The 13,705-nt window shown below is 51.9% G+C and overlaps 1 protein-coding gene across 1 annotated transcript in view; it reads left to right on the top strand.

The window, feature by feature from the left end:
• Positions 1 to 237: 237 nt before the first annotated feature.
• Positions 238 to 13,705, top strand: part of LOC136162964 (histone-lysine N-methyltransferase EHMT1-like) — a 57,684-nt gene continuing 44,216 nt past the window's right edge. The window contains exon 1 of the mRNA XM_065927384.1: positions 238 to 449. Within this exon, the coding sequence (XP_065783456.1) occupies positions 387 to 449 (63 nt within the window). The 5' untranslated portion in view covers positions 238 to 386. The remainder of the gene's footprint in view (positions 450 to 13,705) is intronic.

The raw sequence follows: 13,705 nt of genomic DNA, 5'->3' as shown, positions 1-13,705 counted from the left end.
GCACAACCCCCCGCGCGGGCACCGCCCTAGGACGCAAGCCGGGGTCCGCCTCCTACGAAGGCCGACGGAACCGATGTGTGTCCGGGGTGAGAGGTCAGGGGTCCTTCCGCACCCCAGCCGGCCCGCCAGAGCGCCTACGCAGAGCGAGAGGGGACCGCGCGGGCGGGAAGACCGCGACGGGCCGGAGTCCGGAGCCGCTCGGACCCCGGAAGCCCGCCGCGCGCGGCCCCGCCCCCGCCGCCGCCGTCCACCCGGTTCCGGCCCGCACAGGCCCGCGCTGCGGACGCCGCTCCCGGGCCGCAGTGCGCAGGCGCGGGGGCGCGCGCAGGCGCAGACGCGGGCGACCGGCCCCGCCCCGCCCCGGGCCTTGAGGAGCGGGCGGGGCGATGGCGCGCGGGAGGGGCGGGGCCACGCTGCGGGCCCGGGCCATGGCCGCCGCCGATGCCGAGGTGAGGAGCGGGCCGGCGGCGGGCGCGGGCGGCGCGGGCGCGGCGGGGGCGGCGCGGGCCGGCGGGCCGGGCGCGGCGGGCGCGCGGGCGGGGGCGCGGGCGGGTTACGGGGCGCGCGGGCGGGCGCCTCCCCACCGCCGCCGCCGCGCCTCAGGCCGAGGCCGGGCCGAGGCGGCCGGGCGTCCGGGCCGCGCTGCGCGGGGCGCGCTTTGTGCGGGCGGGCGGGTGGCGAGGGGCGCGCGCGGGCGGGGCAGGGGCTCGGGCAGGGCCGTCGCCCGGCGTGCCGCGACCCCGGGCCTCGGGCCGCGACCGGGAGCTCCGCGGGAGGGGCGGAGGACAAAAGGGAAAGTGGGGCGAGCCCGCCAACTTGGCGGCGCGGGCGACGCGAAGCCGTGCGCTCCCGGCGCCGCTCCTGCGCCCGCTGACCTTTCACTTTGTTCCGGAGAGGATGGCTGGGTCTTGAAGGAAAAGTTGGCCGTGCTGGCGCTCTTCTCCCCGGACAAAGCTGCCGGCTCCTTGGCTGTCAGGAGTACGGTCGCACGACTTCGGTTTATTTCCAGGCAGACCGCTCACGCGGGCTTTGGATGTAAAAAGTTGCCCTCCCTTTGTTAATGTTTCTGGCCTCCCCTTTGCTCGCTCTCGGGAATAGTTTTCCCTGGCTCGTGGTAGCAGAGAAAGCAAACTCTTGTGAGATGGGCCACTAGCTTTCCGCAGAAGCGCGAAGCCGGAGGGAGGCGGTGTGCCTGGGGAAAGGCAGGAACGGCGTTCTCCGGGCTGACACGAGGGACCAGTTTTGAAGAAAGTGATGACCTAGCAGTTTTTCTGTGGAATTACTCCAGGTTTTCTGTGTAGTAATAACCGCGGGAACTTCTAAAGATCAGGAAGCCAAGGTGTGTGATAAGACCCTGTTAGAGTAATCTGGTGTGTCGGACCTGTACTTTTATCCGGGCAATGCACCGTCTTTTAACGTTTATTTCTCTCTCGCATTTTTGGGGGGTATGGATGTAAGTAAACTAAGAACGTGCAAGAAAATTCTTGAGTTCAACATGAAGAGTATTTGTTAGCACCTGCAACACTCAAGGAGTGTATTAGGCTGAGCAAAACGGAAAAGGTGAATTAGATAAGCGCCAGTCCCTTGTAGGAGAGAAGATGAGCAGTGATCGCGATAACGCTTTCTGAGCGTCTTCTGGGTCCCGGGCGCCGCCGGCCCTTAGGTGAGTCCTCCCCTTCACCTTTCTCTGCTCTGTGCAGCAGGTGCTGCCATTTCCTGGTTAAGTGACGTGGGAACCGAGGTTTGGGAGCAGTTGGGTGACTCGGCCCAGCCAGTTATCCAGTTAGCAGTTGTTTGGTGTCTGGCACATAGTAGGTTTTTAATTAATAATTGATGAACACATTGCCCTAGACGTCGCTGATTCCACAGGCAGCCTTGACTGGAGGGCTTGCCCGAGCCAGGGGCAGTGACAGCCTGTTTTTCCTAAGCCCTTACCTGTGTCCAACCCTGCCTTAGCTGTATGAATTCCCTCATTAAAGTGTGACAGCCATTTTCGAGGTGGGTACAGTTACATCCCTGTTTGCACAGTAGGGAACAGGGACTGTGAGGCCCCAGGTTACAGAACTTGTGCAGAAGATGGATGCAGTGGCCTGGCTGCAGAGCCCCTTGAGCTGTATCTGTGGTGGTCACTTTAAGCTGATGAAAGCTCTGGGCTTCGGTGGGTGATCCTGAGTGTTTATTATGGAGGTGCACGTTAGGGCGGGGAGGGACTCCTGGACAGTGGCTAGGCATGGGGTCAAGTGTTGCCACTGAATCAGGGAAATGGTTACTGTGTCAGGGTTCTCTAATGGCCAAATGATTAAACCGGAAAGTGGACGTTTGAAATTTATCTGGCCATATATTTACTTTTTCATCTTTCCTCGACCTAGAAAAAGGTCACCACTTTTTCACACTGAAGAGAGCCCCCTGTTTTGTGGATTTTGCAATGCGCTTTTGGAATGTGTCTTCCCTTTTGTGGATTACTAAGTGGGGGCTCCTTCGGTTTAGTGTGTGTTCAGGGTCACCTCAGGCTTTTGACCCAGCACGATGCTACCTTTCAGCAGGAGGGCCTTCCCAGGAAAACTCTGCATTTCTAGCAGGGTGGCTACTGTGTGTCTCTTCTTTTGTGTTTCTTAAGAGACATGCACGTGGGCATGGTTGAAAGTCAGGAAGTGCCGGAAGGTGGTAAAGAAGCTGCGTCCTCTCTAGAGGTAGCAGCCCCTTGACTCTCTTTAGCATTTACCTTATGGGGCTTCCCTGGTGGCTCAACTGGTAAAGAATCTACCTGCAATGTGGGAGGCTTGGGTTCAAATCCTGGGTTGGGAAGATCCCCTGGAGAAGGGAATGGCCACCCACTCTGGTATTTTGGCGTGGAGAATTCTGGTTTGCTGAGTGACTTTCACTTTCACTTTGTGTTATTAGGCAATACGTTTGTGTTGTCTTATCTTTATTCACCAGTTTTAGGTGTTATTTGCTGGCTCCTGCTAAGGTCTCTGTTTTCTTGTCCTTGCTCCTGTTCAGGCAGCGCACAATTGTGGTTAAACCCGTGTCAAGGTCTTCGTCAGTCTGATCAGGTCAGTGTTGCGCCGTGCTGAGCTGGCTGGTGGGCCACACACAATTCGATTTCTTCCCTTGTACAGACATTTTTATTTCCCTGGAATTAATAATTGCTTTATTTTTCATTTGCCTGATTCCCTTTGAATCTCGGAATAATGTTCCTGCACCTTTCTTTCTGTAAAGTGCTCCTTAATTTAATTTTTTACCCCCCAGCCTTGTCAGCTCAGCAGCCGATGCCACAGTGCCCCTCAGGCCCCCCAGCCCAGACGGGGGCCTTGTTTTCTGGGCCTGCGTGCTGCCACCCTGGGGCTCTGCCCACCTCCTTGCCTCTCACACTCCCTGAGTACTCACTTCTTTGGGGTGGTGGTGAACGGTCTTCAGTAGCTTCCCAGTAGCTTGCTGGGACCAAGACTTTGGGACTTGCATGTCTGAAAATGTTTTCATTCTCTTGCCACACTTAAAGAGTAAGTTTGGCTGGGCTTGGCATCTAAGTGTCTTGCAGTCTTTGTTGTTGCTATTGAGAGCTCTACAGTTTGGTTCTTTTTTTGTTTTTTGGCTGCACTGTATGGCTTGTGGGATTTTAGTTCCCCAACCAGGAATTGAACCCAGGTCCTCCACAATGAGAGCATGGAGTCCTAACTGCTGGACTGCCAGGGAACTCGCCAGCCTGATTATTAATCGTTTGTAAGCACATTCCCACATCAAGCTTTTAGGATCTCTGCGTCCTTGATTCTCCTAATTTTCATGAAATGCCTTCGTTGTAGTGCTTTCTCATTTATCCTGCAGGGGACTAAGTAGCCCTGGGATCTGGGGCTTGAGGTCCTTAACTTTATAGGAAGTCTTTGTATTGTGTGTTTGAGATAGTTTTCTACCAGCTTCTCTTTTTCCAGTTTCTTTGAATGTTGGACTTCCTGTACTTAATATTCTAATTTTAAAAATGTTTTCGTCATATCTTTGTCTTTTTGGTCTTTTTGAGAGTATATTTGATAATTTTCCAATTTGTTAAAAAATTTTAACGTCTTTCATATTACCATGTTCTTTACTGTTTTTTTGTTCCTTTTAAAATGCCTCCTGTTCTTGTTTTATGTATATAGCATCTTTGCTTATCTCTTAATTTCAGTTTTTAAAACTGTAGTTAAAATTTTGAAAACTAAAAAAGTTTTTGTTTCCTGCACACTTTCTGTTTCCTGTGCATTCCTCTTTGCTGTTACATCTTTTGGTTTCTTTCTTTCGTGCTGCAGACCCTTCTTCCAGTGTCTGGTGCTCCTTGGCTGTTTATTCATCCTTATGAATAAAATGCTAAAAATGGAAAACTGAGTGTACTGGGGGCTTGTTTCCTTGTTGCTTTCACTGGAGGGTGATGACTAACGTTTTTTGTTGGCTCTTCTCCAAATGTTACTGTCCTCTGGTTTAGTTTCCTCAGAGAGGGAGCCTGGCTGGCTGGATGTTGGAGCCAGGTTAAGGGGCAGGGAGGCAGGGAGGGCCTTCCCTTTGCCGAACCCCCCTGCTTTCCCTGAGCTCCCACTGCTGCCTTTCTTTGTGCCCCTCGCCCCAAGTGTGGCGCCTTCTGGGGTCTGCAGCTGTGCGAAAGTGCTCGTCTGAGTGTGTGGAGGGGCTGCGGGCCTTCCTTGGAGTTTTGCACCACATCCCTTCTCAGGCCCTCTCCACTGTCCCGCCAGTCAGCCTGCTCCTCAGCGGTCACCACCTTACTCGGTTTCCCTTTCCTCTGCTCTGTGGAGTGATTCATGTTCCTTTCGCCTCCGTCTTCCTATTCATGTTTTGTGTAGCGGTTCCAAGTGTTTCCTAGGTGGAGTGCGCGTTTCTCTTTCCTGTTCTTGTCTTTGGCTGAATTTTGATAAGAGAAGGAGTGCAGAGTCTGTTCTGCATCCAGCAATCAGAAGTATTTACAGTGAATCTTGAGAACTTTCACCGGTACTAACAGCACAGCCATCCCGTGGAAAGGGCTGCCCGTCTCAGATCTCCCTGTGTAGGTTGTGGTTCTGGATCATCACAGAAGTTGGCAAGGGCAGTACGCGTACCCCAGCCCTGAGGCCCAGCAGGACGTCTGTGGGTAGCTTACTCTTGGAGACCCTGCACGTGGTCAGTGCTGCACTGGGGCCAGAGCCCCGCTTCCTGCCTTTGCTTCCTGTTGTATCACAAAACTGGTTTGTATATTTGACCACATTGTAATTGAGTTCGTCTTTTAGAATAATTTAGCTTATGGGAACCATATTTTGGGCTCTCCTCTTTAGGAACTTTATGTTCTCTGCCATGCATTGGGCTTTCCATGTGAGATGGGTGCTGTTATCTCCGAGAGTGGGCGGCTTGGCCGCAGTTGACCTTGCTCCGCAGCAGACCACACAGGGAGTTGAGGAGTGGGGCCCGGTGGTCCAGGCTTCGCAGGGGTGCTGCAGAGGGCATCGCTTCCAGGGCTGCCCACTCACTGTCCCACTTTACTTCACTTCTGGTATTTTTGTTTATTAAGACAGAAACAAAAAACTCTTCAGCGGTTTTGGATTTTAAAGAACAAAAATTGAAGTGGTTCTTTTAACTATTCGAAGGTGGCATTTCCTATGTCACTTTGCCACTAACATAGCTGTCAGTTGATATTTTACTTTAGAACAGTTTTTGGACTGCTTTCTGCATCCCACTTTTAATAGATTTGTAAGTTCTGATCAGGGTGTGTTTAAAGTGCTGTTTCTAAAGGGTCTGTAGGCAGTGTTGAGCCCCTTGTGTTTATGAGGTGCTAGTCTAGATACTGTGTAAGAGGATATGCAAGTTTATGAGGTTGGTGTCTGGTTTCACAAAATTTAAGCGTGTAATAGAGCAAATACCAAGCAGGAAATGAGATGGAATCAGTTGAGAGTAAACAAGAACAGGCCTGGCTGCTGTGCTGATTGCTGCAGGCAGACTTGCGTTGGGAAAAACTCCTTGAGGAAGATGAGTTCGCCTCAGGTCCTGAGGAGGTAAGACGTGAAATGGAAGGGCAAAGTTTGGTTGTACATTTCAGAAGGGAAAAAATTAGGCATTTTAGCAAAGTTAGAAAAATACCATTGTAATGGCAGAAAGCAAAGAGGATCTAAAGAACCTCTTGATAAGGGTGAAGGAGGAGAGTGAAAGAGCCGACTTAAAACTAAACATTAAAAACACTAAGATCATGGCATCCGGCCCCATTCTTTCTTGTCAAATAGAAGGGGAAAAGGTGGAAGTAGTGACAGATTTCCTCTTCTTGTGCTCAGAATCATTGCGGACAGTGACTGCAGTCATGAAATCAGAAGACGATTGCCTCTTGGCAGGAAAGCTATGACAAACCTAGACAGTGAGTTGAAAAGCAGAGACATTACTCTGCCGACAAAGGTCGGTATAGTTGAGGCTATGGCCTTCCCAGTGGTCACGTATGGTTGTGAGAGCTGGACTGTAAAGAAGGCAGAACGCCAAAGAATTGATGCCTTTGAACTGTGGTGCTGGAGGACTCCTGAAAGTTCCTTGGACAGCAAGGAGATCAAACCAGTCAATCTTAAGGGAAGTCAACCCTGAGTACTTGTTGAAAGGACTGATGGTGAAGCTGAAGCTCCAGTATTTTGGTCATCTGATGCGAACAGCCATCCCTTTGGAAAAGTCCCTGATGCTGGGAAAGATTGAGGGCAGAAGAAGAAGAGGGTGTCAGAGGATGAGATGGCTGGACGGCACCACTGATGCAAGGGACACGAACTTGGGGAAACTTCAGGAGATGGTGAGGGACAGGGAGGCCTGGTGTGCTGCAATCTCTGGGGTTGCAAAAAGTCTGATATGACTGGGCGACTCAGCAACACTAGCAGCTACAAGAAAAGTTGAAACCTAGAAACATAAGAATGCCAAGTATTTGTCATCTGTTTATTTCTGGTCTGAGTGTGCAAGTTTGTGACTCAGGTGGTGGTAATCAGTAAGTGTGTGTTGCGTGCACTATTCTTTCACAGATCATCTCATGTGTGTGTATCTTTTAACGTTTTCGGTAGCCAGGTGGTGTTTGTTTTATAGACGTCCCAGCTTCCTCGGTTATGAGCTGGGTGAATCTGTAGCCTTTGTACACGGTGATATTACTGGTCAGATGGGGCCAGCAGCCTGAGCTGAAGCTGGACAGGTTGCTGAGCTGGGTTATGGAGGGCCTTGTCACTGTGGTGACGTGTTGGTGGTCTCCTGAGTGCTGTAGACACCAGCGGGGATTGTTTTAGGAATCCACATTTTAGAAAGACGACCCTGGCTGCTGTGTGACGAGAGGCTGGGTGAAAGCTGGAGGGGAGCAGGGGCCAGAGAGCACGCTTGGCCCCGTGGCAGGTAGAGTCCAGGCGCGTGTGTTTGAGTTTGTTTTGAGTAGATGAGTTAGTTTCATGGTTCAGATTCTAGAAATGTGGAGTGAGACATCTCCCTCTTTTGTCCCCCAGGTACTTGGTTCTTCTCTTGGCAGGCTACCAGCATTGTAAGTACTGTGTATGCAGACACGCACACATAGATATGTTAGAACTCCTCCTGTGGACCTTTTTCTGACCTACTCGGATGTAGACATGGTGGGCAGACACACCCCATGTTCCTGTCCCCCGAGTCAGCTGTTGCCTCCTCATGACCACTCTCCCGTCCATCCTTAAGTATTTTTAAGCGGTTCTTAGATATATTTCATATGTGAATATTTCAGTTAGTGTAAGTATTTCTTTCAGTCAGTAAATATTCAGTCACTGTTCAGATTTCTTATTTCAAGTTAGGAACAAAATATGGTCTCTTCCTTGCCCTTGACAGGCATCTGTTAATTCTCAGTACATTGATTCCCATGTCGCTATTTTTCTCTTGTAGTTAACTTTTGAAGAGATTGGTTTATTTGTCCCAAAGTTTCCCATAACGTTAATTTTGCTGATTCCGTCCTTGTGATGTTGTTTAACATGCCCCTTTGTGCTCAGTGCTCCCTGCCGCTGATGCCTCAGGTCTGGAGCTGCAGCCTTCCCGTAGGCCAGCCGCGCGCCGTGTGCAGCTCCTCAGCAGCTGAGGCTTGTGGCTCTGCTGGGAGCCCGCTGCAGGTGGGGTGCGTGCTGCATTCCCAAGGCTTGGTGCGAGGGGGAGGGCAGCGTCACACGAATGCTCTAAGCTCATTGTCTGCGTGTTGAAGTACATACTTTGGGTATGTTAGGTTAAATAACATTTATTACAAATTATTTGTGTTTCTATTACCTATTTTTTCTGGCCACGGTGTGGCATGTGGGGTCTGGCTCCCTGAGCAGGGATCGAGCCTGGGCCCCTGCACTAGGAGTGCAGAGCTTCAGCCCTGCACCACCAGGCTGGTCCCCGTTCCCGTGCGCTTTCTGATGGTGGTGCTTAGACACTTCTGGAATGTGCCTGTGTACATTGCTTTCCTCCTGGGGGCGTATTTTATTCCTTTATATGGTAAATAATATTCCATTGTAGGAATATAGTGTGTTTTGTTTATGCATTTATCTTTTGCTCCCGTTTTTTGGCTATGATGACTAGCGCTGCTATGAACAGTCATGAACAAGTGTTTGCATGGATGTATGTGTTCATTCTCTGGGGTGTCTGTCGAGGAGTAGAATCGCTGGGCCCAGGGTAGCTCTGGTGAGGAACCGCTCGCCTGTGTTCCTGGGCAGCTGTGGCATCTTCCACTCCTGTCAGCAGCATGTGAGACGCCCCACTTACCCACGTGCTTGTGGATGCTTGTTGTTAACTGTTTTTGATCGTGGCCGTTCTGCTGATTTGGGTTTCCCCGTTTGTGTTATCTTCCTTACAGGAATGTCTGCAGAAATCCTTCGCCCATTTCAATTAGATTGTTTCTGTGGTGAGTTATAAGCATTTTCTGTATATTGAAGAATACAGATACAAGTCCCTCCTTGCTGTGTGACTAGGAAGCATGCCCCTCCGTTTTGCAGGTGTCTTTGCCGCCTCCCGTCGGTGTCTTTGCCGTCTCTCTTGTTAGTTTCCTTTTTGAAACTGCATTCACTTGTGGATGCGCCCGCTCTTTGTTGCAGCTCGCGGGATTTCCCTCGTGTGGCGAGCGGGGGCTTCTCTCTGGCGCAGCGTGTGGACTTCTCATCGCAGTGCCTTCTCTTGTTGTGGAGCACAGGCTGTTGTGGGCATGCGGGCTCAGAAGTGTAACTCCTGGGTTTAGTTACCCGTGGCATGTGGAATCTTCCAGGACCAGGGACCAAACCCACGTGTTCTGCATTGGCAGGTGGACTCCTAATACTGGATCATCAGGGAAGTTCCTTGATAGGGTTCTTTGAAGTGCAGATGTTTCTGATTTTGATGAAGATCAGTTTGTTTTCTTCTTTTGTTGTTTCTCTTTCTGGTGTTGTATCTGCGAGTCCATTGCCAGATCCATCGTTAAGAAGTTAGCACTGTGTTTTCCTCTGAGTTTTATATTTTAGTTTTAACTCTTAAATTTTGGTCTGGGATCCATTTTGACTTATACTTGGTGTGTGGTGTGAGGTAGCATGTCCAACCTTATTCTTTGCTAGTGGAGATGCAGTTGTCCTAGAACTATTGGTTGAAATCCTCCCCCGAGGATTGTCTGGACACCTCTGCTGTAAATTGATGGGCCACAGATGCTGGGACTCATTTCTGGACTGAGTTGTTGTGCATTGGTTTGTGTGTCGGTACCACACCGTCTTGGATACCGTACCTGGAATTGTGGGTCCACCAGCTTCGTTCTTGCTCCTCTGGGTCCCTTGCAGTTCCATGTCAGTTTTAGGGCTAGCTTGTCCACAGATGCCAAAGCCTTTGACTGTGTGGATCACAATAAACTGGAAAATTCTGAAAGAGGTGGGAATACCAGACCACCTGACCTGCCTCTTGAGAAACCTGTATGCAGGTCAGGAAGCAACAGTTAGAACTGGACATGGAACAACAGACTGGTTCCAAATAGGAAAAGGAGCACGTCAAGGTTGTATATTGTCACCCTGCTTATTTAACTTAAATGCAGAGTACATCATGAGAAACGCTGGGCTGGAGGAAGTACATGCTGGAGTCAAGATTGCCGGGAGAAATATCAATAACCTCAGATACGCAGATGACACCACCCTTATGGCAGAAAGTGAAGAAGAACTAAAGAGCCTCTTGATGAAAGTGAAAGAAGAGAGTGAAAAAGTTGGCTTAAAGCTTAACATTCAGAAAACTAAGATCATGGCATCCGGTCCATCACTTCATGGCAAATAGATGGGGAAACAGTGGAAACAGTGGCTGACTTTATTTTTCTGGGCTCCAAAGTCACTGCAGATGGTGAATGCAGCCATGAAATTAAAAGACGCTTACTCCGTGAAAGGAAAGTTATGAGCAACCTAGACAGCATATTAAAAAGCAGAGACATTACTTTGCCAACAAAGGTCTGTCTGGTCAAGGCTATGGTTTTTCCAGTGGTCATGTATGGATGTGAGAGTTGGACTATAAAGAGAGCTGAGCACTAAAGAATTGATGCTTTTGAACTGTGGTGTTGGAGAGGACTCTTGAGAGTCCCTTGGACTGCAGGGAGATCCAACCAGTCCATCCTAAAGGAGATCAGTCCTGGGTGCTCTTTGGAAGGACTGATGTTGAAGGTGAAACTCCAGTATTTTGGCCTCCTGATGCAAAGAGCTGACTTGTTGGAAAAGACCCTGATGCTGGGAAAGATTGAGGGCAGGAGGAGAAGGGAACGATAGAGGATGAGATGGTTGGATGGCATCACCAACTTGATGGACGTGGGTTTGGGTGAACTCCGGGAGTTGGTGATGGACAGGGAGGCCTGGCGTGCTGCGATTCATGGGGTCGCAAAGAGTCGGACACGACTGAGCAACTGAACTGAACTGTCCACAGATGCAGAAAGCCTTCTGTGATTTTTGTAGGGATTGCCTTGATTTTGTGGTTCACGTTAGGGAGTATTACCATCGTAATAATACTTGGTCTAATAGTCCATGAACACAGGGTGTCTTTCCATCTGTTTAGGTCTTTATCTTCTTTCAGTCTTTTTTTTTTTTTTTCCTTCAGTCAGGTTAGCTAAATTTATGTCAGTTTTGTTATCTCTTCAAAGAATCAGCCCTTGGTTTGATGACAACCTCTGATTTTCTTCTCTCGTTTTGTTTGGGGGTAGGTGGGCAGTTGCCGTGCAGCTTGTGGGATCCTAGCTCTCCTGCCGGGGACCAAAGCTGTGTCCCGGACAGGGGAAGCTCGGGGTCCCGACCAGTGGACTGCCAGGTAACCCAGTCTGTTTTGCTAGTCTCTTTTTAAAATTTTCACTCTATCCTTTGTTACTTCTGCTTCTTTTGGGTTTAGTTTGCACTTTGTGAAATTGTTTTTGTGTGTGTAAAATATGAGGTGTAGAGATCAGGATTCATTATCTCCTTGTGGCTGTGCACTTGAAAAGTGTCATTTACTGGAAAGACCACCCTTTGCCCCTTGTACCTCAGGGTCGCTTTGGCAGAAATGAGGAAAAGCACAGATGTGAGGCTCTTGAAGAATCTCCCATAGTAGCTCCTTCCTGCCTTCTGCCATGTTTACCTCTTCAGGGTTGAAGGTGTGTCCCCCGACGCAGGCTGGGTCCCCCCCTGTAATGGGCACAGAGGCAGGGAAGGTGGACGGGCAGCTCGTGGCATGCTGACCGCTGGCACACGGCGCAGTCCCTGTCGTCCACTCCCCGCCATGTGGGACAGCCCCCTCCTCGGGGGTCTGTGTGACTGCACGTGCCAGGCGCTTGGCTCAGAGCAGGTGTGTGGATGGTCACAGCCCCTCCTCTGGTCCCTCCACACGCGCCACTTGCTTTCCTGCGGCATGCAGAGCCCAGTGCTTGGGTTGAGGGGTGTTCTGGCGCAGAGACAGCGGTGGGAGAAGCGCCCTGGCCTCAGGGTGCCCATAGGAGGGGCGGTAGGTTTGGGGGGGGCTTTGGGGTGTGGGAATTTTCGCACTGGATGTCTGCTTGGTGGACCCAGTGGATGGTGGGGCAGCTTGGCCCGTCTCAGGTGCCAGCAGTGGTGGAGTTGCTGTTTTCCGGAAGTGAGTCTTGTGTGATCGGGTGGGTCCTGCTCTTGGGTCTGCAAGGGTCTACTTGGTCACGTGAATGAACTTTGACCTTTTCAAAAGGTTTTAGTTGAGACGGAGCAGGGCACACATTTTGGCAATGTCTAGCGTTGCATTTCTAGTGTGCATTACGAATTCAGCCTCTACTGAGTCACTCCATGGGCTTTTCCACTCTGTCCCGACGGCTCCTCCGTCAGATGGGGCCACCGTCCCACCGTTTCCACTTCACAGAGGAGTCTTGTCTGTGCTGCTTGCCAGATGCTGTGGAGTTTGAGCAAAAGTCAGTAAATGGTGAGACCTCTTTGAAGGACGGAGGAGCAGTTAAACTCAAGTTTCCTACCCACACACTGTGTTAGCCGCCCCCGGGATGGTGGGGGCACCGTCCGCGCTGTGTGCGCGCGGGTGTCGCCGCACGCGGGGTGGGCCTGGGCCCCCTCGTGGGGTGAGGGCCTGCACGCGCGCCCCGACCTTGCTGCGCCCATGCCTGTCGCCTCGTGTCTGGCTCTGTGTCTTGGCCTGCCAGCTATGAGCTGTCTGAGCATCGTGCAGAGCGCTCCCGGCGCTTGGTGCGTTGGACACAGGCTTCTCCTTTACCCGCATCTGTTAGGTCTCTGGTTCTCTCGTTTTAGATCTCGTACCTTTGCCCTGTAACATCTGTGTGGAGGAAATGGGTGGCTCTCGTCTCCTTGTCTCACTCCTTTCTGGGGCGGAGAAGCTTCTGCAGAGCGCCCACCATGAGAAGGTGGCCTGAGTCTCCGATCAAGGAGCCCAGTTGGTGGTGGACAGGGCTGTGACTGCAGAGCCACGGTGCCTCCTGCGTGTGCTCAGCCTTGGCTCTGTGGGGAGGAGGGATGGCAGTGCCCCTGGGCCCTTGCAGCGGCCTGGGCAGAACCCTGTTTGAGGGTGTGGTCCACCCCTGTGGCCACTCTGCTCTCCTGTCCCGTGTGGGCCGCTGTGTGGACCGCCTTCCCCGGTCTTGGGTCAGACCTCTTCCTCCAGGTGTGCGTCTGTTTCTTTAGGTTTTGTCCCTCATCACTCGTCGTGTTGAACTAAGGTTTAGGGTGGGCCCCCCTCCTGGGTCAGAGCCCTGGCTTGGTGTGGCGCTCCCCATGGACGCGGGCATCCGAGGGCGGAGCGACACGGCGGGTGTTCCAGAGGGTCGGGGGCAGGAGCCATGTGCGTCCTCTGTCCGGGGTGCTGGATGCCATGGTGAGCAAGGACTTTGCTGGGAGGTGTCGTTTGGACAGGCCCTGAAAGAATCCATGTTTGCTGGGCGGAGAGCCAGGGGTCTGAGAGCCTTGAGGGCCAGACCAGGACTGCGTCCAGCCCCCGGTGGGGAGGCTCCCTGTCCCTGAAGTGTGCTGGAGGCCGGGCGCCCGAGGGTCTCATGAGGTCCCTGTGCTCGGGAGCCGGGGATTCAGCAGGACGGCGGGGTGAGGGGAGAGCACACCTGACCTCTCCCACTGCCCACGGGAAGGCAGGGGCCCTTCTGTCCGCCCCGAGGCTTCAGGGGCTGGTCAGTAGAAGGGAGGACGGACGGAGGCAGGCTGGTGTTGTGGACCAGGTCCGCCGACCCTCCTCATGTCTTAGGGTGGACTGTGAAGCCCTGGAATGCTGCCTGTCTGGTGTGTGAACACGCCGTGGATTT

The sequence above is a fragment of the Muntiacus reevesi genome, chromosome 3, assembly GCF_963930625.1.
Source record: "Muntiacus reevesi chromosome 3, mMunRee1.1, whole genome shotgun sequence".
NCBI lineage: Eukaryota > Metazoa > Chordata > Mammalia > Artiodactyla > Cervidae > Muntiacus > Muntiacus reevesi.
This window is presented reverse-complemented; position numbering and strand designations above follow the sequence as displayed.